General features: G+C 39.2%; 1 protein-coding gene across 1 annotated transcript in view; it reads right to left on the bottom strand.

Moving 5' to 3' along the window:
• Positions 1–421: 421 nt before the first annotated feature.
• Positions 422–26,381, bottom strand: part of ADGRV1 (adhesion G protein-coupled receptor V1) — a 510,622-nt gene continuing 484,662 nt past the window's right edge. Inside the window, exons 89-91 of the mRNA XM_024734350.1 lie at positions 12,817–13,008; positions 10,250–10,427; positions 422–810 (exon numbers count right to left, since the gene is read on the bottom strand). Of these exons, the coding sequence (XP_024590118.1) occupies positions 692–810; positions 10,250–10,427; positions 12,817–13,008 (489 nt within the window). The 3' untranslated portion in view covers positions 422–691. The remainder of the gene's footprint in view (positions 811–10,249; positions 10,428–12,816; positions 13,009–26,381) is intronic.

The following is a 26,381-nucleotide window of genomic DNA, read 5'->3' as shown; positions in this document are numbered from 1 at the left end:
GGCATGTGGGATCTTCCCGAACCGGGGCACGAACCCGTGTCCCCTGCATCGGCAGGCGGACTCTCAACCACTGCGCCACCAGGGAAGCCCCAGATCCCTAATTTTATAATGAGCAGAAATACATACTTTTGATGAAAGACTATGTAAACTACAGTACTCCGTCGACACTCAGGTACAAAATCAACAGACAATACATTTTATGGCTTTTAGGAATGAAGGTGAAGTCTTAAATCTGGATCATGTGTATCAATGTGGGAAGAAATGGGGTGCTGGAAATCATCTAGATAGAGTTTGTTTCTTTGCTCAGGCACAATATTTCCTCATAAATAATGAGCCTGGGTCATGCCAAATGGATTCTATGGTTTTTATTGATTGTTATTACTTTTATTAAACAATGTTAGCCATGTAGCATCATTAAAAAACAACTAATACTCTTGGAATATGTACATTCTATTAACTGACATGTCAATCCTATTAACTGATACAAATCAATCCAGTCTTTCATTATAGCAGTTAATTTTCAGGTTGCACAAAGATAAGTAATTTATATTCCAAACACAACAACCATCTCTGGGTTAGTCATCCAGTACAATTCACAGAGTCCTATTATATGGCTGCATGTACTTAGAAAGTTTTAGCACAGAGCCAATACAAACAGGGAAGTACCCTCATTCTAATGGTTACTGAGGTGCTAGAGGTGGGTGTCGGCGATGGGGATCCTTCTGAGTTCTACGATCTGGGAGTCAGTCAAGGTGCCTCCCTCCTGGCTGCCTTGACCAGATTCATTATCACTGACACTGATACCAGCTCCTGCAATAGAAAAAGAATAAACAGAAAATGCCCAACTATTAGTCCAGCAAATTAATGGTCAAGTTACAGTAAGTCAACACACGTTTACTTCTATTATATTAGTAAAAAGTGAGCTATACATTTAGAATAAATATTATTAATACCTAGCAATTATAAAGCTATATTTTAAATTCCTTTTGGTAGTTTTTATAAGTACAAATTAATTTCTAAAGACATGAATTTGGCTTCTCAATCTTTTTTTCTGTTTCTACATGGTTGACAGGTATAACTTACTCCAAAGAATAGCATTTCTTAATTGGGGGATTACTAAAATAAAAAAGATCAGGCAAGTTATTAGAATTTTTCAGCAGGGGGGTAGGATTTGCTGTTAGAAAACGTATAACCTCCAACCCTACATGTACCAAACCTAGTACGTCCTTCAGCTGAGACTCAGTGTGGCAGGGATCCGAGAAGAAAACTGTGCATTGACAACACCTGGTATCATATCAGTGCCCAGAAGACACTGGCTCTCAATGACTCAGATCTGCTCCTAAGATAAAAATAATTATGTAACACAGTGCCAAAACAGATCCGCACAAGAATCCCACAAAGCTAGCTGTTAACTGAAGATAGCGCCTGGAATCTCTGTTTTGAGGCCGCTCCACTGTTTACTACTTTTTTCACAACTCAGAATAATTCAGAAAACTTGACACTATGTTAGACTAACACCTTGTTTTCTTCTGTAATGTGCAGAGGAACACATAAACACACACACACACACACTCTCTCTCTCATGCACACACACACACACACACACAGACTAGGGATGTGGTCACAGGGTGTGCTGTTGGCTGAATCACCAGAGATTACAGTTCCCAGCCCCACCCCCTCTGCTGGGCACAAGACTGCAAACAAGAAGGGAGGTGAAAAACCAGTTGCCTGGGCAGCTGAGACTTCCCTATCTGTCTGAGATGTAGGAAAGGCAATTCTGCAGTTAGTAGCTATGGGAAGATAGTGGATTAGCTTCTTCTTAACCTATTCGGAGATGGAAGCAGGAGCCCACTAATGACCTCTTTCTAGCTAAACCCTCCCTCTTTTGGGTCTCTGTCCTTCCCACTCTCTCTCTGTTAAATGCTGCTGTTGAAACCCCACTTCCTGGCTTTGTTTCTCTGACACTGCACTGGCCCATCTCATCCACTCATCCACTGACCTGTTGACTCTTTCTTTCTTTCCTTTTTTAAATAAATTTATTTATTTATTTTTGGTTGCGTTGGGTCTTCGTTGCTGCACACAGGCTTCCTCTAGTTGTGGCGAGCGAGGGCTACTCTTCCTTGTGGTGTTCGGGCTTCGCATTGCAGTGGCTTCTCATTGCAGTGGCTCTAGGTGTGTGGGCTTCAGTAGTTGTGGCACGTGGGCTCAGTAGTTGTGGCTCACGGGCTCTAGAGTGCAGGCTCAGTAGTTGTGGCTCACGGGCTCTAGAGTGCAGGCTCAGTAGTTGTGGCACATGGGTTTAGCTGCTCCGCAGCACGTGGGATCTTCGTGGACCAGGGCTCGAACCCGTGTCCCCTACATTGGCAGGTAGATTCTTAACCACTGCGCCACCAGGGAAGTCCCCTGTTGACCCTTTCCAAAGCTATTCTGCTTTCTTTTGCATCTCCTCCTGCGGTCTGACCTCTGGAGGGCTTGTCTTCAGCCCAGCTTCAAGGCACGATCCACCTGATTCGTGCCTGCTCTCTAGCCTAATGTCTCACTAGAGCTGCTGGTCACTCCCTTTCCCCACCGTGTTATTATTCAAGCATTTCTGCCTAGGATGCTCTTTCCCTGCCCCCTCAACGCTTTAGCTTGGCTGCTTCCACTCTTCCTATAAATTATCAACTCAGGTAGTATCCCCTCTGCTACCCTTGGAAACATGATGATTCTCTTTTAAAATTTCAGATTCTCCCATTGGATTATGTCTCTTAGCTAATAGGACAGTGCCCAGCACACTGTGAGTGTTCAGTAAATGTTTGCTCAGTGTATTAAATTATGCTCTGCATCCTAGTTCTTGAAAATTCCTCTTCCATTTTTATTGCCTGTTCTGTTCCTCTGATCCATTCTGCATTCCACTGTCTTCTCAAGAACAAACGTTAGTTCCTATCGTCAACTGCGTCAGCCTGGAACCCTCTGCCTTTCCTTTCAAGATACTCCTAACCCGGCTGGACCTCACCAGATAGACATATTCCAACTTTTGCCCATTGGAGAGCTTTCTCAAAGTGATTTCTCTTGACTGGTCCTGCAGTGCCATGTAAATCCAGCCTGAGCGTCTTCCTACCTATCCGTCAAGGCCCATTTCCACACCCTTTCACAAATACTTCTTTCACTATTCCTTCAAGCAGGGAGCTGGAGGATGCAATATTTGAAAAGAAAAGTCCTAGTTTATACCTGAAAAAATTATTAATCACAGCCCTTTTACTCTCTTGAATTGTCCTGGTATGGATGATAAATTGTAGGGTACCTCTATATATAATGTACATGTAAGTCATGAAGCAAAACATGACAAACACCTGTGAACTCTTTCCTCAATTAAGAACTAGCATATTACCAATGACAATGTATATTCAAAAATTTAGTTAGTTGCCATGATTTAAAAATGAATACATTTAAAATAAAAAATCAGATTTGGGGTTTCTCTTTAAAAAGCAGAAGACAAGGCAACACTGGGCCTGTATTTCTGGATTATATAAAACAACAACCAAAACATGGACCAGGTACTACCTTTTGGTATGCCGCTGTTTTTATCAGCTCTCTTGAATCAGTTATGGTGTTTGGCCCTACATGTGCGTAACATTTGAGTTTGCCACACTGCCTTTGAAGGACAAAGGGCCCATGTTTCTCTGCCAGGGAAGCAGAGGAACTGTCTGACTTAGAAGAACCTCCAAGTGGACCAGTGAAACATTGCCATTTTATAAAGAGAAGGTGACGGAGGCCCTGAGGCCTATAGCAGCTTGATCTCGGTGAGTAACAGAGTTGCCCAATATGGGGTCAACTACAGAGAAACAGAGAGGACCCCAGCATTAGCACCAGGGAAGAGTGGGGTTTAATGAACAAATGAGCACCAACGTCCTCTGATTTCAAGGTTGGCCTGCTCTAAATGCCACTAGGAATGCATAATAGTCTGCCCAGCATGGGGACAAAGCACACTAGGAGTTCTGAACTAAGAGCCTGCTGAGCAGACTGTGAGGGACGAAGCACACTGCGCTGGAAGGTTCAACGTGGGGTGCAGCTTTACAAGCAACTGGGTGTCACCAGCTTGTTCAGTAGCCCAGAGCCCTGGAAGATGTCAGCAAGTTCTAGATATAGCCTCCCCGGAGTCACCACATCTGTACGATCCACCTCGTCCTCCTTTTCTACTTCCTCCCAGTTGATATAAATAAACAATACCCAAATCCTAATCCCTTGCTGAGACTCAGAAAGGACACATTCTACATACAAGTATAACACGGCAGAACTGGGAACACAGCCCAGGTTTCTTGTCTCTTTGTAATTCATTCAATGGTCTAGGAAGGTATTTGGCAGTAAGTATCCTGATTTTCTGCAACGTATTTTCATGCTTAAATTTTAAGCCAAAAATTCACGAAAAATCCAGCAACTGTGATAACAGTTAACTCTCCCCCTTGGTAGACTGAACGGGCAATGTCAAAGGAACTACAAGTAATAATTCACATTCATCTAGAGTCTCTCCTTTCCTCAACATTTCAAACATGCTTTAATTAGGAAAGCATGATTATTAGTCCTGTTTTACAGACATAGGGACTGAATGGGGATCAGAGGTGTTCACTGAGTTGCCCATGTCACACAGCAGGAAAGTCACAGAATGAAGATATCCAACTGGACTTCTTTGCTTTTTTAATTTATTTTAAAAATTTTTCTTTGCTTGGCTGCGTCGGGTCCTAGTTGAGGCATGCAGGGTCTTCACTGAGGCATGCGGGATCTTTTGTTGTGGTGTGGGCTCTTCCTTATGGTGCGTGGGCTCCTCTGTAGTTGTGGCATGCGGGTTTTCTCTCTGTCGTTGTGGCGTGGGCTCCAGGGCGCGTGGGCTCTGTAGTCTGTGGCACGTGGGCTCTAGTTGAGGCGCGACCGTAGTTGTGGCATGTGAGCTTAATTGCCCTGCAGCATGTGGGATCTTAGTTCCCTGACCAGGGATCGAACCCGTGTCCCCTGCATTGGAAGGCAGATTCTTTACCACTGGACCACCAGGGAAGTCCCCCAACTGGACTTCTGACCCCAGATGTAGGGTGTTGCCTTTTACATCCTACAGCCTCTTATGGGGGCAGCTCTATTCGTGTGACTTCTTTGTCCCACAGGTTTCACGTGTTCATATTTGTCTATAGAATAAATTTCAAACTCCTTGGCACACATTCAAGCACGAACCTCCCTCACTCAATAGTTATGGTGCAGTGAACACCCAGGTGTTACAGAACACATTATGAATAGTTAAAACTGTTTTTAAACATAACAACAAATCGAACCCAACAAATAATTTATACCACATACTGAATTTAAATTCTGCCAGACACTGTGGTAGATTTTTCACATAGACAATCTCCAAACTTCATGAAAACTTACTTACAATAAGAACACTTATTTGATGAGCTTCCCTGGTGGCACAGTGGTTAGGAATCCACCTGCCAATGCAGGGGACACGGGTTCGAGCCCTGGTCCGGGAAGATTCCACATGCTGCAGAGCAACTAAGCCCATGCACCACAACTACTGAGCCTGCATGCCACAACTACTGAGGCCCGTGCTCCTCGAGCCTGTGCTCTGCAAACAAGAGAAGCCACTGCAATGAGAAGCCCACACGCTGCAAGGAATAGTAGACCCCGCTCGCCGCAACCAGAGAAAGCCTGCGTGCAGCAACAAAGACCCAATGCAGCCAAAAATAAATAAATTAAATAAATAAAACTTTTAAAAAAGAACATTTATTTGATAAATGAGGAACTGAAAGGTTGAGTTCCTTACTGAAAGTCACACAGGTAGTAGACTGCAGAGCTAGGATTCCAACACAGAGCTCTCTGAACCCTCTCTGAGCCCATTCTTATTTTCTATGGCCTTTTAAAATGCGGCAGTGATACAAAGGTCATACTTCTTCAATCTTCTTCTGAGGAAAAAAAAAATCAAAATCTTTCCAAATTTGGGCTTCCCTGGTGGCACAGTGGTTAGGAATCCGCCTGCCAATGCAGGGGACACAGGTTCGAGCGCTGGTCCAGGAGGATCCCACATGCCACAGAGCAACTAAGCCCGTGCACCACAGCTGCTGAGCCTGCGCTCTAGAGCCCACGAGCTACAACTACTGAGCCCATGTGCCACAACAAGAGAAGCCACTGCAGTGAGAAGCCTGTGTACTGCAACGAAGAGTAGTCCCCACTCGCCACAACTACAGTAAGCCCGTGCACAGCAATGAAGACCCAACGCAGCCAAAAATAAAAAAAAACAAAACAAAAAAACAAACAAAACGTTTCCAGTAGGGAAACGTTTAACATGACTTTAGTGTCATTGGTCCGAGGTAAAATAAGGAAGTTAAGGGACTAAGGATGATGGAGAGTCAGATTAGTCCCTCTGGGAGAAGCCCCTGTGGAAAAACACCCTGTTTCTAAGCCCAACAGGTTCCCAGTTTGACATTTTCTAGAGTCTTGTCAGCTTTGGATCAACATAAAAATGCCAGTATTCAAAACACTTCTTGTTAGGGATGTAAATAGAGTACATGCCCCTCCATCCTGGACTCACACTCTGTGTAGGCTGAATCTGTTCTAGTTAGCTCTCTACCTTCTCCTCTTCCCTAAATGGAGGCTGTCCCAGGGTGACTGTTCTCATTCTCCCACAGTCCTGGTTGGGGACACTGATGATACATTGGAAAGTTCTATTAAAATAACTAATAATAACCATGGCATCACTAGTCTAGAACTGAGTGTCTTATTTGCCTGTGGAGAGGCTGATGCATTTCAAGAACAACTAATTGAAAGATACGATGTCCTCTTTTTAGAGTGAAATGTGAATTTCTCATAGAAAGATAATTTATTTTAAAAATGAAAAAAGGTCAAGTGTTTTCCTTTCTGTCCTTTTTTTTTTTTTTTTTTGCTTTAAGGAATTCAATATGGCTAAAATTCAAATGGAAAAACAAGTCCATGACTGGCTTTGGGACAAGGGCTTCTATTTTATACCAATTAAATGAATTTCAAACATAAAATATATTACATTAGGATAAAATTCTGTGTTGGGAGTAGAATGGTAATACAAGTTCAAAGAGAAAAGAGAATAGCGTAAAATCCCCAAATGTAAAAGAAAAGCTTTCTTGTACATATTGAAAATAAAATGAATAGCAGTGGATATCAAATTGCTCTGGTACTTAGGCCCTTAAACCCTAAAATTTATAATACAATAGAAATGACATTGTTTGATTCTATTTAAACTTATGAAAACCTTTGGATGTTTATTTAGATATATGCAAAGGGTAACATAACTTTTCAAAGTTGTTTAGGGTTCAAATGAAAAAGACTTGGAAGTCCCACTGTTCCCAGTAGTTGACTTGGAGTGGCCCGCAGTTAAGGTGGACCTGAGATAGGTCAAGGTTTGCAAACTCAAACATCACAGGTGCCAGGGAGGCTCACATAAATCATTGACACAGGTCTGCTGGGCACTGGACAAACTGAAGAGCTCATGTCCTGTCTAAAGGGGCAGCCATTACTCAGCTCCAATCAAGCAGTGTTGTGTTAGATTTTAAGCACTCTACTGGTAGATTTTTTTTTTTTAAGATATTCTGGATTTTTATGGGATATCTCTAAATTTTAAAATTTTGCCACAAAAAATTGTTAAAGTGCAATGAAGGTCAAATAAAACTCCCTGTTGGTCCACATCTGGCCTATGTATCAATTGTGAATTCCACTGTGGATGGAGTGGCAGGTGGACTGCTCCTTTGATTTGACCATATTGTATGATGGAAAGCATCTAGGGGGTGGAACTTGATTATTATCGTACCTTTTCTAAAAATAGAGGGGGCCAGTGTTAGAGACTGCTATTGTGGTCTTTTAAAGTATTTACTTCCTAAAGAGTTTAGTGAACTCTAAGGAATGCTAAACTCAGTCTATAAGTAAGTCAGTCATTCCATACATTCCGGAATGGAATGCATTTAGTACTTGTTATATATATATAGGACCCAGATCTAATTTAATTACGTTGCAAGAATTCATTTTATGCTTCCAGTGCTGTAACATCAACTGACTGCTTTGCAGCGCTGGGGACATAATCTACCCTGGGAACTATTTGTAATCTGAAAGCCCCCTTTCAGTCCTAGCTCGAATGGGCATTTTATAGAGTTGTTCCTTCCTCCTTCATGAAAGTCTTCTCTCTAGTTTTCGTGCTGACCATGCTACAGTGTCCTCTGTGGGACCCTCTTCTATTTACGCTTAAACGTAGGTATCATCTTAGATGTTCTTCTTGTTCCTTTTCCTTTCTCGTGTTTTCCCTTCTTCCCTCTCCCTCCCTCACTTCTTTTCTTCTCATCTCTTAGCTTCCACTCTTCCAGACTAAATTTATTCATCCCCACAGCTTCAAATGTAATCTGTGCATGACGCCTTTCAGACCATTACTTCCAACCCCGATCCCTCGCCAAAGATCCCAACTTGACTATTGAAGAGCCACCAGGCAGAATGATCAAATTATCCAAGTCTGAACTCATCAGTTTCCCCTTGAAAACAAATAAACAAGCAAATGCTCTATGTATGATCCCTCAGTCACCTAGGTGAGAAGCATGAGCCTTTGGTGACTGTCCTCTCAGTGTTTCCTCAGCATTCTTCTTGTCCTTTTTCTTTCCACTCACCAGATTTGAGGTCTAAACCTTATTCCCTGGGACCATGGTAAACACCTCTCAGCCTTTCTGATTTTGCTTCTAAATTTATTCTTCAGACTTCCCTAAGAGTTATTTTGCCTCAAAACCAGTGGGAACATGTTGTGCCTCTCCTCAAAAACCTCGATGGCTCACTGAGTTCTATAAAAATCCCATCCCTTAGCATGGCATCTGAAGAGCATTTTAATATTATGCAGGGTATCAGGAAGTCTTCTGCTCCCCCAAATGAATCTATCACTAAATGTATTCTGGAAGCCCCAAGTTAAATTAAGTGAAGTGGTTTTCTTTACTTTAGGACTTTTTAGAGCTGCTAAAATGCTCAAGTGAATTGTGAATCTCTGCAGTTTCCCAAATATACTTGGTCAGGGGATCCTTTCACCAAGGATGTCTAGGAATATCCCAAGGAGGGTGCTTGCTGAAACCCAGTGGAGGAACTACAGTAACTTATTAACAATGTAGGTAAACTACTTTCTGGGCTTTTCTCCTGCTGCCTGGCTTTACTCACCCTCCATCCCAGCCACACTGCATGCTTCTTCTCCCCAAGCAGGTCATGCACCTGCAGCCCTGGGCTTTGGCTAATTCTATTCCCTCAGTCTGCAATGCTTTTCTTCCACTCTTTACTTACTTAAGCTCTATATATCTTCAAGAATCAACTGAGCAGGTTTTTAAAAAATTTTCCTTGAATTCTCAATAATTAATAACTCTTTCCACTACTTATTTTACTCTTCTTTATGTCATGTTTATCTAATGTCTACTCCTCCAAGCAAACTCCTCCAAGCAAATTCAAGTTTCATTTTTCTTTCACTCATTCATGAAATGAATTCATTCATTCATTCTCCAACAACATCTACAAAAGGTTTACCAACTGCCAAGCACTGATCTGACATGGGAATATATATATAGTAGCATGCACTTTTGAATAACTATTTCAATAGGTTCATCTGAGCACGGACACATCTTCTTGCATGTTTGTACATCTAGAAATGAAAAAGTTCACTGAACGTTTTCTAACAGTGACAGTTCAACATTTTTCTGAGGGAAAAAAGAAAAGAAAAAAGTTGCATATTTGATTTGAAAACAACTCTCCTTCGGGGTCACAGGTTGAGTGGAGTTGAACATATAGGAAGAGCCAATGAAATACTATATATATGATGGCACTTTGAAAACTGTAGAACTATATGAGGCCCATTATGTTGCCTTTGAAAGTTTCTGCTCCAAAGATACTCCATAAGAAATTCTCTTTGGTAGGTCAGAGGCAAAACTCTCTCAGGGAGATCACTACCAGATTCTTATGACTCAGCAGTATCTTGGTGTTCTAGCAAGATTCCAGTGCAGAGAGATTTACATCTGGTTAGAGTATTCCTTTTTCTTAAAAGCAAATTGTCAATTATTTTTAGGTTGTCTCATATTTGGAGCCAAGAACAAAATATCCTAGAATTCGGCTGGGATTAGGAATGGGTCATGAGAATTGGGATGTGGTACGGGTGACTGATTGTACTTTTGCAACTTCATGGGAAGAAGATACAAATTGTAGCATAGCAAGAGTGCCTACTTCCAATGGGGTCTGTGGGTTCACATACCAGTTTTTAATGCAAATATCAAGTCATCAAACTCCTGCGACTCCTCATCGGCTATTAGTGACCCCTGGCCATACCCTCCAGAGGAAGGGAACGTGGCGCCATTCTGTGGGCTTGGCTTTAAGTCAGGGCTGGCCTGGCTGGCTTGTCGGAAGGATGCTCTCTCCCAGTCAGGTGGCACCTTTTTGGGTTGGGGTTGGGAGAAAAGGAAACCATAATATGAGTACATACATACTTACCCTGAAATCTATATGAGCTGTTTATCTCTGCATCTCATTACAAAGACTAAGTGAAAGGGCTGTTGAACTGTTTAGAACTGACCTTTAATTTTACCTTTGTTCCTTAGAAAAGTATGTTTCTCCATGAGACAGTCTAATCTGGTGATGCTAAACAATTTCTCTACGAGGATTACTTGTAGATTTCTAAGCTGTCATGCGTGGAAGAAGAGAATTATTTTTTAACCCAATCAATACGTTAAATTTTTTCATAGAATATGTGCAAAGAAAGCTGTTAAAAATATAAGAACTGGAGAACCCTCCTAAATCTTTAAGATACAACATATAATTTTAAGTATAGTAGCTATCTATGAGGATATACTGAATTGAAAAGAAAAGCTCTTTGATAGAATGCTAAAGTCCTCCTTTTTAAAAATTAAATGATTAAAAAGATAGTTCTATCTTGAAATGAGTAAATGTATTTGCTTCCCTTGTGGTTACTGGTAAACACCCCTTAATCTTTCCTTTCCTAATGCTTTCGCTTCTCTGCGTGGCTTTCTGGAATGTCTCTGCCAGTGCCTCATTGACAGCTGGATCAAGGCCAATTCTAAGCCGCTGAGGAATGCAGAGCACACTTTAGGGTATGCCACTGCGCTCCACCCCCAGTGAACATTTAAGTAGTGGCTCAGGCCAGGAACTGAACTGTCACAGCTGCTGCCTCCCAATATAAGGTTCTCTGAGACACTGCGGGGATGCCTCGCACTGAGAAAAATGATTTGAGTGCTGGAGAAATAAATTTGAGAGAACATGAAACCTTAAAGGATTTTACGAAGAAGTGGAACATCTGGACTACCACTGTTCAACACAGTGATGGTTCAATACAGTTCAGTATAGCACTGCGATGCCACAAATGTTTTAGATATTTGTTCTCCATTATGGTAGCTACCAGATATATGTGGCTATGGAACACTAGAATGTGGCCAGGGTGACTGATGAAGTGAATTTTTTTTTTTTTTTTGTGGTACGCGGGCCTCTCACTGTCGTGGCCTCTCCCGTTATGGAGCACAGGCTGTGGACGCGCAGGCTCAGCGGCCATGGTTCACAGGCCCAGCCGCTCCGCGGCATGTGGGATCTTCCCGGACCGGGGCACGAACCCGTGTCCCCTGCATCGGCAGGCGGACTCTCAACCACTGCGCCACCAGGGAAGCCCTGATGAAGTGAATTTTTATTGTTATTTAATTGTGGCTAGTTTAAATTTAAACAGACATACATGGCTAAGGGCTAATGTATAGTCTCGATCTAGACAAATGCTAAACTGGGTAGCCAAGTAAAGAGACAAAAACCATTATTTTAAAGATTTACTCCCACACTGCTGATCTTAAAAATATCTGTTTCTATTGTTATCACCTGGGATGTGAAAATAATTCAGTTTTAGGAGCTTATGGGATATAGAAATGGTACTAGATTGCTGAACCCTTCAGGGTACTAAACACATATCAAGATTTTTAAATATGGTATTTTATTTGTGATCACTTACTTTAATTTTCGCCTGACATGAATAAAATTACTTTCTAAATTAACATGGAAGACAAAAAAAATATCACTGAGCAGGTAGATTATCTATTTACCTACTTAACTATCTATAAACTGTTTTCTTTTCAGACATATGCACTTTGATTTCCTGCCATTTTTCAGGATGCAAACACAAATACTGTTCCCCTTGGCTCCTTAATACAGAGACACTAACATGGGCTGTGTAAGGAATGGTAGGCAAGCACATCTCAGGCACTACAGAAATTGTCAGGGACCTGTTTACCATCTCTTCCTGGACAAATGTCTTCAGGCATGTTTCAAAATAAAAGCAGTGGTACCAATGCTATGGGTGGCACTACTGAGAGGTTGGTGGCAATGTGATTTAGACACAAGAACCCAAAATGACATGGAGGGAGAACATTGGGAGGTTTATTTGTTTGTTGGGATTGAAGTAGTAGATTGGCATGAGTAAAGGAAGAGAGCTGTGAAAATATTTTCAGGAAGAAACAGTATTTGAAAAACCATTTCTGAAGCAGATTCAGTCACTGCCGTAACCAATTAGGAAGCTTTTGAAGAAAGAGCTCTGATTTCCCGGTACAAACTACTGGTTAATAGAGCTCACAAAGCAAGGAGGAAAAAGAATTAGATAACAGACATGATACCATGGTGAGCACAGCAAATACCAGAGATCAGAGAATGTCAGTAGGAAAAGGATTTAAAAGTTACATGGCACCATTTAACTTGTACTCCATAAAATGGAAAGGTTGTATATCAAAGAGTGAGAGAGAGAAACAGAGAAGGAGAAAGCTCAAGGGCAGGCACCTCCTCCATAGCACTGATCAGATTCTGGGTAGACTTGCTGATCTCCCCTCCAACAGGAGGCATTCCACTCCCGGGTGTGAAGAAGGCTGTGCTGGGTCCTGGGTGCCCATTCATTTCCACTGTGTAACTGGCCTTCATAGGGCAACACGTCTGGTTGTGCAGAATGAAATAAACCACAAAAACGTACAGTCCCTGCAAAAGAAGAGAACACTAGCATATTAAAGGAAGTCCTGCTACCATAGCTAAAGAATTAACATGATTGTAAGCATAGCTGATTTTCTACAAGTGTTCTCCAAATGCTACCCAAAGCTGGGAATGATAGAACATGTTCGAAGTCTACCAACAGGCCACTGTAAATTTCTGAATGTCACAAAAGTTCTTCAGTGTCATTTGAGAAAACTGCTCTCTCACTTAGAAGTCTTTTTTTTTTTTCTTGGTTAGAACATCAGTAACTCTGAATCTAGCTCTACGAATACATGAAAACAGAATTGCAGGAGTATATCTGATTAGCTGTGTACATTTTGTTTTAGAGGGCAAACCTGCGTTCTGAAAAATTACTGTCTTTTCCCACCTATCTCACTTAATCTCATTTTTTTTTCTTAGCAAAATGGGGAGTAATGCTCCAGCCACCTTGGCGACTCAGGGAAGGGCAGCACTAATTAAGCCTTCTAATTCTGTTTAAATATCTCACCTACTTATCTCAGTTGGAAATAAAATCGCTGGGTAGGGACTCAGTACGGATTGCTTAATATTTAGCATGCCTTGCTTCTCAGCAAACGTTACATGAGAATGACAAAGCTATCTTGTGCATTCTTAAACATCTGCAGGCCCTTTAAATTCTTTTGCAACCTAGTCAAACTCTTGACAATTGCTCTGCTTCCGTCACAGAGAGCAACTCACATTTTACAATTGTGTTCCAGACACTGCCTACACTGGCTTTCCTTCATGATTTCTACAAGGGATCTACTGTATACTTCTAATGGTGCTTCTACAAAGCTTGGTAATTTTGACCTTTACACTCAGCCAATAAAATATGTTAAATTGTGACTTTTGTGTCTGTTAATCCTGGTGTTTAAGTTTTGGAAGCAAATAAGAATCTCCTTAATTACTAAAATTCTTAAATTAATCCACAAAAATGAAAGCAAGACACTCAGCTTGTTAAAGAAAAAAAGGAGTTAATGTCAAGATCTTCATAAAACACAAATAAGTATGGTCATTTTTTTTTAAGTTTGCATTCTCCCATATCTCCTAATATTTCTGGCAGTGTAGAAGCAGTAAAGCAAACAATATTGTGGGCTTAAAACTTGTATCTGCTGGTATAAATAGTAAAAAGTCTATTAGAAAATCCTCAAGGCACAAGAATTACAACTAACTTTTAATGTAAAATGAAATTAGAGGACAGTCTGCAAGGTAGGAATGCTAGCATTTGATCTCTGTTGCCATTTCTGGAATATTGTTATAAATTAGACCTTTCTCCTCTTTCTACTGGAATGACCCCTTCCTGAGTTGGCATCCAGTCTATGTAATTAACAAATATGTTTTAAAATCAGTGGTTTACCTGCTAAAAATATTTAAAAATGTAATTACTCTAACCATGATATAAAATTAGTAACAGAAACATTCATTTCCTTTTGAATTGGGCTCGTTTTGGTGTTTTGGAAACAACATTAATATTCTAAATTACGTAGGTTAAGTGAATTACTTTCACATGCAAATGATGTCATGTACATTAGCAGAAACAAATCTTCCCGAAGACATACACATCCAAAATTTTCTTGTACAAGTAATTTTTCACATGGGTATGACCTAATTATATTGGCCACAGACAAAACAGGAAAAAAATTAAACTGTCAGCCTTAAAAACTGTGAGAATGTCACCAATGTATTTCAGGATTTCTCTTAGCGTTACTAAGTGATAAGGTAAAAGCTGGATCAGGAAAAAAAAAAAAGAGTCCTAAAAATCCATCTCCAAGGATCCATTTGTTAAAACAGCACTTCTCTCTTGTTTGTTTTTATATCTAGTCTTTTGTGTTTCAGAGAAGGAACTGTCTGCTGAAAACAACTTGCATGTGAAAACTGCATGTTTTTTTTTTTTCCTTAAAAGCATATTTACATATACAGTAAATATTCTGAATCTTTTAGATGTGTGCCAGGAAACATAAACACTGTTAAAATGGAAAGAAAAGAATGTTTAAACGCAGATTGTATGACATTTGCCTGTGCCCAGCCCAGGCTGGGTGAATATAGAAAAAGGACCTTCATTATCCAAAGTACTCAGCTGTGGAGGTTTCTGACCTCATAGTAAAAACAAGTCCCTACTCCAAACGCTGTATGTTAAATCTCAGGCTCTCCTTTGTATGATGTTCCGTGAAAGAATTTTAAGAGAGAATCTAGAATCTCAATTATTCAATCCAATCTGCAGACCACCCCTATGTGCACTGCCAGATAATGAGATGCAAGGATAGAACATTGGCTGCTACTCCCAAGTTGCTCACAAAGACAACAATATCCTACAAAATAATAGGTTAACTGTTCCAGAAGCAGGACGTATATAATTCATCTGTCCTTCCTTTTCCTTATTTAGTGAAAGCTTACAGAGAAGGAGATTCTTTCTGTGCATTGCTGTTTTGATTATTTTGTTGGTCTCCTACTTACAATGATGAAAAATGCTTTCAAAAGTCTTTAGTTAGATTGTATCTGGATTGGCCAAACTAGGATTCCTTTTGATTCAGGAATTTACACTTATTAGCAGAGACACAAACGAGACCAAAATGATCTAAAGGAGTTAATAAATACTCTTAACATCTGAAGGAGCCAATAAGTACAGAAGATTTTGGCTGCCTATCTCAAAAATTTATGTTGGTTCCATATGAGGTGGGAAAGACTCAACACTGCCATTTGCCAAATTTACCCGAGAAGTGATGGCAGAGGAGAAGTGGGTAAAATGGGAAGCTGATTAAGCTGCCTATCTCTGAAGGAAGTGAAGTCTCAGGGCTTCATACTGATCTGAGTATACCCTCTGAGGACTAAGATACAGCCCTTAAGTAAGAATAGTTAAGCTTCGCAGGACTTGTAAAAAGATCTCAGAGGAGGGTTAAACCAGGTATCAAACTGTAACTAAAGGCACAGTCTTAGGCAGCAGTCTTTTTTGTCTCTGCCTCTCCCATCCCATAATTTCTTCAGGTTACAGAAAAGTGGTTAAACTATCAAATGCACTAAATGAGCCCATTTAACAGCTGCCCAGGCTCATTCCTTTAATTTTATGTCTCTAAATAAAGTGAAATATTAGTTCATTATTTTGTCTGCATTCTGAATGCTGGCCTGCATGCACAGCCAGTTGGAGCTAGTGTGACAGAACAGTGAGCATGGAAACACCCACACAGCAAGAGCTCTCAGCAATCCTGACCTGATGTGTTCAGCAACCTGACATATTGACTCCACATGGCCTCTATTTCTAATATTTATTTTAGGTTCTGGCAAAGAGTTATTATATGTGATAAAAATATGCTGGTGATAGTGTCTCACTAGCCATTAAAACACAAAGAATTGAATCAGTCTAGATATTAAAATATATCTGATAAAAAGCGCTGAAAACCATTTGCACCAGCTTGGTTATGTGAATCTCTTTGATGTTTGGATTCCACACAAGTTAAACGAAAAAAACCTTCTTGACCATATTTCCACATGCGATTCTGTACTGAAACGTAATGAAAACATTCCGTTTTTAAAACAAATTGTGATGGGCGATGAAAAGTGGATACTGTACGGCAATGTGGAATGGAAGAGACTGTGGGGGAAGGGAAGTGAACCACCACCAACCACACCAAAGGCTGTTCTTCATCCAAAGAAGGTGATGTTGTGTATATGGTGGGATTGGAAGGGAGTCCTCTATTATGAGCTCCTTCCGGAAAACCAAATGATTAATTCCAAAAAGTACCACTCCCAATTAGACCAACTGAAAGCGGCACCTGACGAAAAGCGTCCAGAATTAGTTAACAGAAAACGCGTAATCTTCCAACAGGATAACGCAAGACCGCATGTTTCTTTGATGACCAGGCAAAAACTGTTACAGCTTGGCTGGGAAGTTCTGATTCATCTGTGTATTCACCAGACATTGCACCTTCGGATTTCCATTTATTTCGGTCTTTACAAAATTCTCTTAAAGGAAAAATTTTCCATTCCCTGGAAGACTGTAAAAGGCACCTGGAACAGTTCTTTGCTCAAAAAGATAAAAAGTTTTGGGAGGATGGAATTATGAAGTTGCCTGAAAAATGGCGGAAGGTAGTAGAACAAAAGAGTGCATACATTGTTCAATAAAGTTCTTGGTGAAAATGAAAAATGTGTCTTTTATTTTTACTTAAAAAAACCAAAGGCACTTTTTGGCCCACCCAATATATTATAGCAACTATAATATGGTCACATTATTTAAATTTTATTTATGATTAGGCATCCAATCATATTTAGTATGTCTAGAAAGATGCCTGAAATGATGTTCACTTAATGTTGTTATTTTTACTTTAAAATAGTCAATAGTCTTTGAGACAAAATGACATACATATGTATAAAGTAGGAATGATTTGTTAAATGATCCTGTATATTTAATGACCTACTCTTTCTGGTGTTCTCCACTAATTTCCATATAATTGGATTTCTCTTATATCATTTCCCTTTTCCTTCAACCTGCATAAGTTCTCTTTAGGATTTCTTAAAGCTCAGATTTTTTGAAAATAATTCTTTCAGCTTTTGCCTGAAAATGTCTTTATTGCACCTTCCTGTTAGAGGGATATTTTCACCGGATATAGATTTCTAGGTTAACAGGTTTTGTTTTCTCATTTGTTACAGGACTTTAAAGATGTCATTCCATTGTCTTCTGGTTTCCAGAGTTTCTGATGAGAATGGTATTAATTTTTATCATTATTTTCTTGAATACAATGTTCCCTTCACATCCCCAAGCTGCCCTCATGATTTCCTACTCAGATTTTCAAGAGTTTGATTATGATACACCTAGGCATATTTTTCTTTGCTTGGGATTCTCTAAGCTGTTTGGATCTGTGGTTTGTACTAACAAATTTGGAAAATTCCTGGCCATCATTATAGTCACCTAATAGTTATGAGGATTACTTATGGATGAAGTTTGAAGTGACTTTAAAAGTTTTTAATCTTTATATCTTTATTATTTGTTTCAATTCTTTATAATAAATATTTATCATTTTTCCAAAAATAATAATGATTAAAAAAAAGTCTAAGCAAATTTGTCAGTATATTAGTAATAAAGGGAACATGGACACAGGGACCGTTTATTAATGCTGCTTTTCTTTTCTATGTTTTTAAAACTTTGAAGCACAAAGATATTAAAATAATAGGAATATTGTTTTTGGAGACCCAGGGAAAATGTGCAATTTCAAAATCTCCAGGTATATGTTAATTCTGTTATGAAAAATAGTTAAGAAATAGGCAGTGTAATCTGACAAATGGCCTAATCAAAACCACCTATCTTTTGGATAGCCTAAGAAAGAGCACAAAACAATGTAGGATAAAGGACTTAGAGGAATGAAATCTTCATTAAAATTAGGCTTTTTTTTTTAACTCAAAAATTACAAATTTGGGATTACAAAAAGAATATCTTTCATTAAATTGTAACCTTCTAGAAAGCAAGAGATTATGTCCAGTTAGCTCACAGTTGTATTTTTTAGTTTACAGCATGGTCCCTGGCACACAGGAGGAGCTTAAGAAATATTTGTTAAATAAGAAATTCTGGTGTTTAAGTTTCATCAGTGGGAGAGAGTACGATGGAGTGGGGACAGGCAGGTGTTCGTTTTAGTCCTCTAATTTTCTCACTATAGTTAGGTACTTTGGTAGTTGCTCAATAAAATTTTGTTTTGGCTCAGTCTTTGTGTTTTATACAGTACATGTGCCAGGACTCTCTTATGGGAGAGTAAAGCATCCACTCTTGGCTGGGTCTCTGCTCTTCTGGGTCTGTGACCCTCTGCTGGTAGGCTTGTTTGGTGCTGGATCCCCAGGTGACTTCCTGGCTGTCTCTGCCTTCTCTGCTGGGACTGGGTTTGCATAATGCTGCTGCTTTTTCTTGTGACTACTTCTCCTTACAGGGCTTCACAGCTTCTGCTTTTGTTCTCCCTTGGTAGACACCCCCGTGAAGTCTCTGTGATTTCTTGTTTTTGGCTTCACACAGCTCTTGGGCTGCTGACCTACTGCTGTTTTGCATCACCAGTGACTAAGCAGCAAAGACTGGATGTCATGCCAATGACAGAATTGAAAAGACAAATGCAGTATATGCATTTGTACATTTTTTTCAGCTGTGAGAAAAGGAGGAATTTCATTTCTCATCGCTTCATATTTTTTGAACTGCTCTTATTTTTCACAGTTTAAGTTGCTTTTGTTAATGTTCTTATTTACAGTAAGAATCTTCAATCTAACATGTGCATTAAATATACAGAGAAAGGAAACAAGTGAGTCATCTTGATGGCCATTGGTTATCAGTGCAATTGTAACATTTAGAACTCTCTGGGAACAATTATCACCCAACTGCTCTTAAAAATATTTGGATGGGATCAGTAATTACCTAGTGTTCACCATGGGTTATGTCAAATTCTTCTAAAATTTCTTATTAACTTAAGGGACAGGATTTGTTCAGAACAAGGAGAGTCAACAGAAGTTCAGTTAACTTAGTCTGCTGGCTTCAGACATGTCTGTGACTAAAATATCTGGGTAGCAGGGCTTCACTTTCAAGGTTGGGGCTTCGAAAGATGTCTATTCTAAATATTGTTAAGTCCTAGGAGCAACAATTCTATGTGTTCTTTTTATCATAAATATCCAGAGCATAGACAAGATATTTTTTCTTTTATACAACTGAAGTTTCTATCTGCAATTTAAGAACATATTTCTGTGTGTGTCACTTATGGACAGGAGAAACATTTGGTCAGTCTTTTTTGAGATTAATACTCATGAATCAAAAGACAATTATTAGGTTATGCCTCAGCAATTTCATCTCCAGATGGTATGGTCCCTTTTCCTTCAGCTTTTCTTCTTGAAACTTGTTCTACAGGACTTCATCACAGAGACTCTCAATGTTCTTTATGCTTCTGTTAAGTTTCAAAGCATGGAATGCTAATCAATCATGATACTACTTATCAGGAGCCAGACTATTTTTGACAAGATAGAAGGAACTGAAAATTAAGGTTTTTTTTTTTTTTTTTTTTAAGTTACAACAACACAAACCCCTGATCCCACCAACACCCTGCTTTGAGAGTTCCTAGATAAGAAAATTTTCAGAAGTACAAATTGAGTTGGTGGTAGGATTGAGGGGCAGAGAAGGCTGGAAGTGGTCATGACAGTACTGGGATGGAACTAAATAATGGAGAAGAAGTTTGGAATCTGAGGATAATTTTTTTTAAAGGTTTTAATAAAAAGTGGAGAAGAGATTCAAGTTGGATTAAGCTTTGAATGTGAAACATGTTTTTAACTTAAATGACAAAAATGCCAAATTGTACCATGACTATTTATTTAAATATTGTTATATTTATAAGTACTTAAAAAATAATTTGAACCATTTTTGGTTTACTCTGAGAAATCTCTGCCACAGGCACTGGAAATACCTAGAGTCTGCAGAATAATATTAATAATAATAACAATGACAATAATAAAATAAAGTGAGCTGTTTCCTTGTCCTCTGGGGTGGTTTTCCTATGCAGAAGAGATTATTCAAAAGTTTACTATTTGTTTTGTCTAACAGTAAAAAGTCTGCAGCGTGTCCAACAAACTATGGTGATGGGTCAAATCGGCCCACTGCCAATTGTACACTTATAGCAAATCACCAAGATGTACACTTTAAATATCTTACAATTTCATTTGTCAATTATACCTCAATAAAGCTGAAAAAAAAACCCATAATAATAAAAAGGACAAACTACTGACACACATAACAATATGAATGAATCTCAAAGTCAGTATGCTGGGTAAAAAAAAGCCAAACATAGGGCTTCCCTGGTGGCACAGTGGTTGAGAGTCCGCCTGCCGATGCAGGGGACACGGGTTTGTGCCCCGGTCCAGGAAGGTCCCACATGCCGCGGAGCGGCTGGGCCCGTGAGCCATGGCCACTGGGCCTGCGCGTCCGGAGCCTGTACTCTGCAACGGGAGAGGCCACAACAGGGAGAGGCCCGCGTATGGCAAAAAAAAAAAAAAGCCAGACATAAAGGAGTACCCACTGTATGATTCTATTTATACAAAGTTCTAGAAACTACAAATTAATATACAGTGACAGAAAGCAGATCAGTATTTGCCTGGCTATGGAAGCAAAGGGAGGGATGTTCTGCAAGGGGGCCTGGGGAATCTTTTGGGGGTGACGGAAATGTCCTGTATCTTGACTGTGGTTTCATAAGTGTGTAACCACCTGGTTTTTTTTAAAAGCTGAAGAACAAACTAGAGTTTTGAATTTGTTGTTTTAATAAAGTGAACACTAATCTTTTAAACTAAGGGTCAGCAAACTTTTTTCTTGAAGGGAGTCACATAGTAAATATTTTAGACTTAGCAGGGCATATGGTCTCTGTCGAAACTACACTGAAATTTGAATCTCATACAATTTTCACATGTCACAAAGTATCATTCTCCTCTCTATTTTTTCCAGCATTTAAAAATGAAAAAAACATTCTTAACCCTATTAAAACTTTTTAACATAGTTTTGGTCAGCATCCTTTAAATTGCTTTTTCTAAAGGCCTTAAAAATTTAGCATTCAGGTATCTGTTAACAACTCTATGGATTAATCTTGTTTGTGCAGTGATAGGAGACCAAAGAATAATGTTGATGATGATGAAAAGGGAAAATTAAATGACCCAGTGACAATAAAAATAAGAGAGGAGAAGCGATCATTTTGCTGTGGAAACTAAATTACATACCATCCATGCTGAAGTGAAAATAAGATTATTGTAAGTACTAGACAGGAGACCAGGAGAAAAGGCAAGGTTAGAGACATGTGCAAATAGCTGTGCAGTGGTAAAAGGTGAAGCCATATGGTATATAATTTTTTTAAGGAAGACACTATGTAGAGGAAAATGCTGAGTGCTCAGGATTGGGCACAGCTGGAGAACACGAACAGGAAGAGGAACAAGTGAAGTAAACAAGGAACGACCGACTGGTCAGGCAGGTCAGATGAGAGAACAGCCACAGCTCACTATATCAGGGACCCCAAGAGAAGACTCTGTTCCAGGAGAGCGAGGTGGTCCACATCAGCACAAACAGACATTAAGAAGAAGCGAAAAGAGGCATTTCTTCACTGCAGATGTAACTGATATCTTTGGGAAAAACACAACCAGATCATTCCCTAACCTAAGAGTAGCTTTTCCTTGATAGCACTATACATTATATATTGCAGTCTACTGTCACCCCCATCCAGAGAGCAATGAGAAGAGACTGAAATACATAATGCACAGAGTTGTCAAGAAGAAGGTACCCTTAGGCTACGGAATGATCTGACACACGACATGAGATCAGCCAGTTTGATAACTACATGCTGATACTGGATGGGGGGTTTTCCTCCTTCCTCCTCATCTACTTCATTCACTATTATTCTTAGAGCAAAAGACTATACAGCACAGAGTTTAATTCATTTAAACTACAAACTTCAGGCATTCCATCTGAAGATACTCAATGAACATTTCACATTTTCTTCGATGGGTGTGCCTGCCTGTCAATATTAAGTCAACTCTGATACCAAGGTCCCTTTGGGAAATGCCCAATTTTTGTACTTTTGACTTATTCCTGTCCCACAGGTTGCTGAAGGCGGACAGTCAGCCAATGACATGTAACTACTGGGCTTCTACATCTTTTATATCACTTTTGAAAGGAAAAAAATCTAGTAAGCTTCTAAGAAATTATTCATTTCATTATAACATGGTTAATCAAATATCAAAGGTGATCTAAATGGCCTTGTTTTAGAAACATTCTTGATGAGGCAATTCCAAAATAAGGATACAGTCCATATAGACTTTTATAGAAATGTGGAACTCAACATCCTATGATTTGCTGTACTGAAACTCACAGGTTATAAATCATGCACTGAGGAGAAAGAGATTTCTTATAACTGGCAAAACTGGCAAATTCTGAGACATCTCACCAGCAGATAGAAACTCTGAGTTACCACACTTCTGGAAATCTTTGCATTTATAGATTTGAGATAATATAGCATGTAAACGGATATCAATAATAATTCTAGATATTAAGAACCAGATTACATATTATCAAAATATTATTTGTTATTATTTTCAAATACTCTTTTCTGATGATTAATGAGCTACTTAATAGGGAGAAATCATTTAGTATCTTTTTATTGCAATTTTCTAGTCAGTGAAACAAGGACACTAAGATATCTCTAGGAATGCTCTATGGAATAATTAATTTACTAACAAAACTCTAAAAATGTATGGATGTTTTAATTTTAAAGAGCAAAAATTTAAAGCAGCCCAAGTTCAATTGTTAACATGTATTGCAGAAGGGGGAAGAAGAAAGAAAAGAAAATACAGAGAAGTCAACCCCCTTGCACCCCAAATTTATACCAGATCTTAACACTCAGAAATAACCACTCTATCTTGTCTATGAACTTTCTTAAAACTACAATTTCTAGAGAGGGTTTATTTTCCCCAAGCTGTTAATTATGTAAGGACACATTTTTATATGTAAGCATTTTTTGGGGAAAGAGAGCTGAAGGTTGGATTTACAATTGGGCGATACCTGAAGAAACCTCAGATCTTGGTTTGCCTGGAATAGTCCCGGTTTGCTTGGGATTCCTGGTTTAGCCTGCTGTCTCAGCATTTTTATTAACATCATTCCCTTTCACTCAAGTGTCAATGACAGTGAATTATATGGCAATTTAGTAGGGCTAGATAGGGCTCAAGAAGGATCCTGCATTGCGGAAGAAATCCTATATGAAACAACAGAGCTATTGAGTATATCCTAATAAAAATCCAGATTCTAACCAGCCCTCTTTACGTAAGGATGGTCTGCAATTTAAATTCTCTCCTAACAATCTTCAATTCATTCATTAATACATAATAGCTGAGTGTCCACCAAGAAGTGCACTTAGGTTCCACACAGACAGTGGACAGACAGGCTCAGTGCTTTCTCGAGTATTTCATGCCCAGTCTCATAGTTCAATGCTTGGAGCTCCACCAGGAGTTCCTCTGCTTCCTAAATCTCAGATTGCTGCCTGAGGGGGAAATAAGTGAAGTGGAAGATGGATCCAGTGACTGGCCTTACCTAAATTTGGGGATACTCTTCCAAATATTTTATCTTTCTTACTCAAAATAATGTTGTATACTATTCTTTGAAAAGTTTTTGAGGGTCTAGTATAGGAAAATTCTGTGATTCGTAAAATAATATAAAAGATGTGGTACCTGTTTCAAAGAGTTTACACTAGAGTTAAAAATATGAGGCATATAAATTAATTAAGTCCTGTGGCCTAAAATGCTTCCTATGATGCAGGTCCACGCTCCCAAACTTCTTTCACAACAGAATTTTTCAACTTTGTGATAGTCGGTAAGTTTCAAATGTGGGCATGTATTATCTCTTGTGATGAAAAGTCAAAGGAAAAAAAGATTTAGTTTCGTGTATTGATTCCATAGCCAATATTTCAGAACACAATTTATATATATGTTATACTGGTAGTAAAAGATAAATTTTTTAGTTAGTGCCTCTTTTAATGACCATGACCTTAAGTCAATCAATTAACTTTTCTTTTTTTTTAAAAAAAGAACACTTTACATGGACATATATACACTACTAAAATGTAAGGTAGGTAGATAGTGGGAAGCAGCCGCATAGCACAGGGAGATCAGCTCGGTGCTTTGTGACCGCCTGGAGGGGTGGGATAGGGAGGGTGGGAGGGAGGGAGACGCAAGAGGGAAGAGATACGGGAACTTATGCATATGTATAACTGATTCACTTTGTTATAAAGCAGAAACTAACACACCATTGTAAAGCAATTATACCCCAATAAAGATGTTAAAAAAAAAAAAGAGAACACTTTAAACAGAGCATTTCTCTTCCTTAGACCAAAACAAGTATACCAATCAGCAGAGTGTGTATTATATTGTTTTATATTTGGAGTCCAAGAACACTATGTATTATCTCCTACTCTTTTAGGAAGTGGAGTGTTTAATTCTTACGATTGATAATTTAACAAAAACTTGAAATAAGGATTTTATTCTAGCCCTAAACTTAATTTTCTTGACTGGTTATAATCATTCTCTTGTGGAGAATGGGATTTAAAGTCATATATCTTAGAATTTAATGTGTAATAGGTAGTATTAGTAAATAAGTATAATTATATACTAATTAGTATAATTAGTATACGTTGCTTTGCTATTTGCTAAATACTGTTATACTGAGTTATATTTTATATGAACCTCAGTTTCTTCATCTATAAAATGGGAATCAATAACTTTTACTTCAATGGATTATTATAAGGCTCAGATAAAAGAAATGCAAGGTGTATTTGTAAGCTGTAAATCTGCTTTATAAATATAAGGTGATATTGTTTTTATGCCTAAAGGATTTGCACAAAGTTAGTCTCATCCTTAACCTGGTTGGTTTCTTTCTTTGTATAGCACATTCCTACCAGTTGAGGTGGCCCGCCACAAGGTTGTGTCCCGAGAAATAATGTAACACTATAAAGCCAAGCAGGCTCTTGGTGGTTGAATATGTTACATGGCTAAGAACCACTTCTTTCCCAGAACTGGTAGAGAATACAAACCATGGTGCTGTTCTGCCTTAGTGTGACTACAAATACAAGTCTTGACCATCTTTCTTAAAGCATGGGCATCAGTTTCTTCACTGATACGGTTTATTCTTTATTGAGTCATTTCACAAAAATGTGAAGGTAGTGGTGAGGTGTTAATGCTTCAGTGGTTCCCAGTACCTTCAGAGTATACAATTTGTAACTTGGCTAATAAAGCCTTCCGCGGTTTGGTCCTGTCTGTCACCATTCCCTGCCTCAGACTCCACACTCCGGGCAAAATGAACCACCAGGAACTTTCAGTTCCTCCAAATGTGCTGCACTTTTTCTCAGCTTTGCCCTGTGGACTTGCTGTTCTCTCTGCTCCCTCCTCCTCCCCTAGCCTGGCTAAGGCTTTAAGTAAGTATCAGCTTCCTCCAGGACACTGAGATGCTTCTTTGGCCACCCCACCACTCCATTCTGGGTTAGGTAACCCAACACTCTGTCCCACACCCTGGGCATCACTGCCATAAGCACAGCACAGCACCCAGTGAAGACCAAGTTCTTCATAAATCTTTGTTGAGTGGGTGAGTGAATATACGAAGTCCCCCGCCAAATCTGTATTATCTGGGTCCTTGAAAAATAAGGGCAAGAAAAACCAGGATCCCACTACGAACAACATTGATAACTTAAGGGCTTACTCTTAACTAAGAAATGGGTGTAGCTGTACCATCTATGCCATTTCTTTACTACACCTTCCCAGAAATTCTAGAAGACAAACTGGGGTGCTCTCTTTGGCAGCTGCTCTCATGACTCAGATCCCAAGTAAGTAGGGGGTATGAG

The sequence above is a fragment of the Neophocaena asiaeorientalis genome, unplaced genomic scaffold (genome assembly GCF_003031525.2).
Source record: "Neophocaena asiaeorientalis asiaeorientalis breed wild unplaced genomic scaffold, Neophocaena_asiaeorientalis_V1.1 scaffold184, whole genome shotgun sequence".
NCBI lineage: Eukaryota > Metazoa > Chordata > Mammalia > Artiodactyla > Phocoenidae > Neophocaena > Neophocaena asiaeorientalis.
The sequence above is the reverse complement of the archived record's forward strand: the minus strand, read 5'-3'. Positions and strand labels throughout refer to the sequence as shown.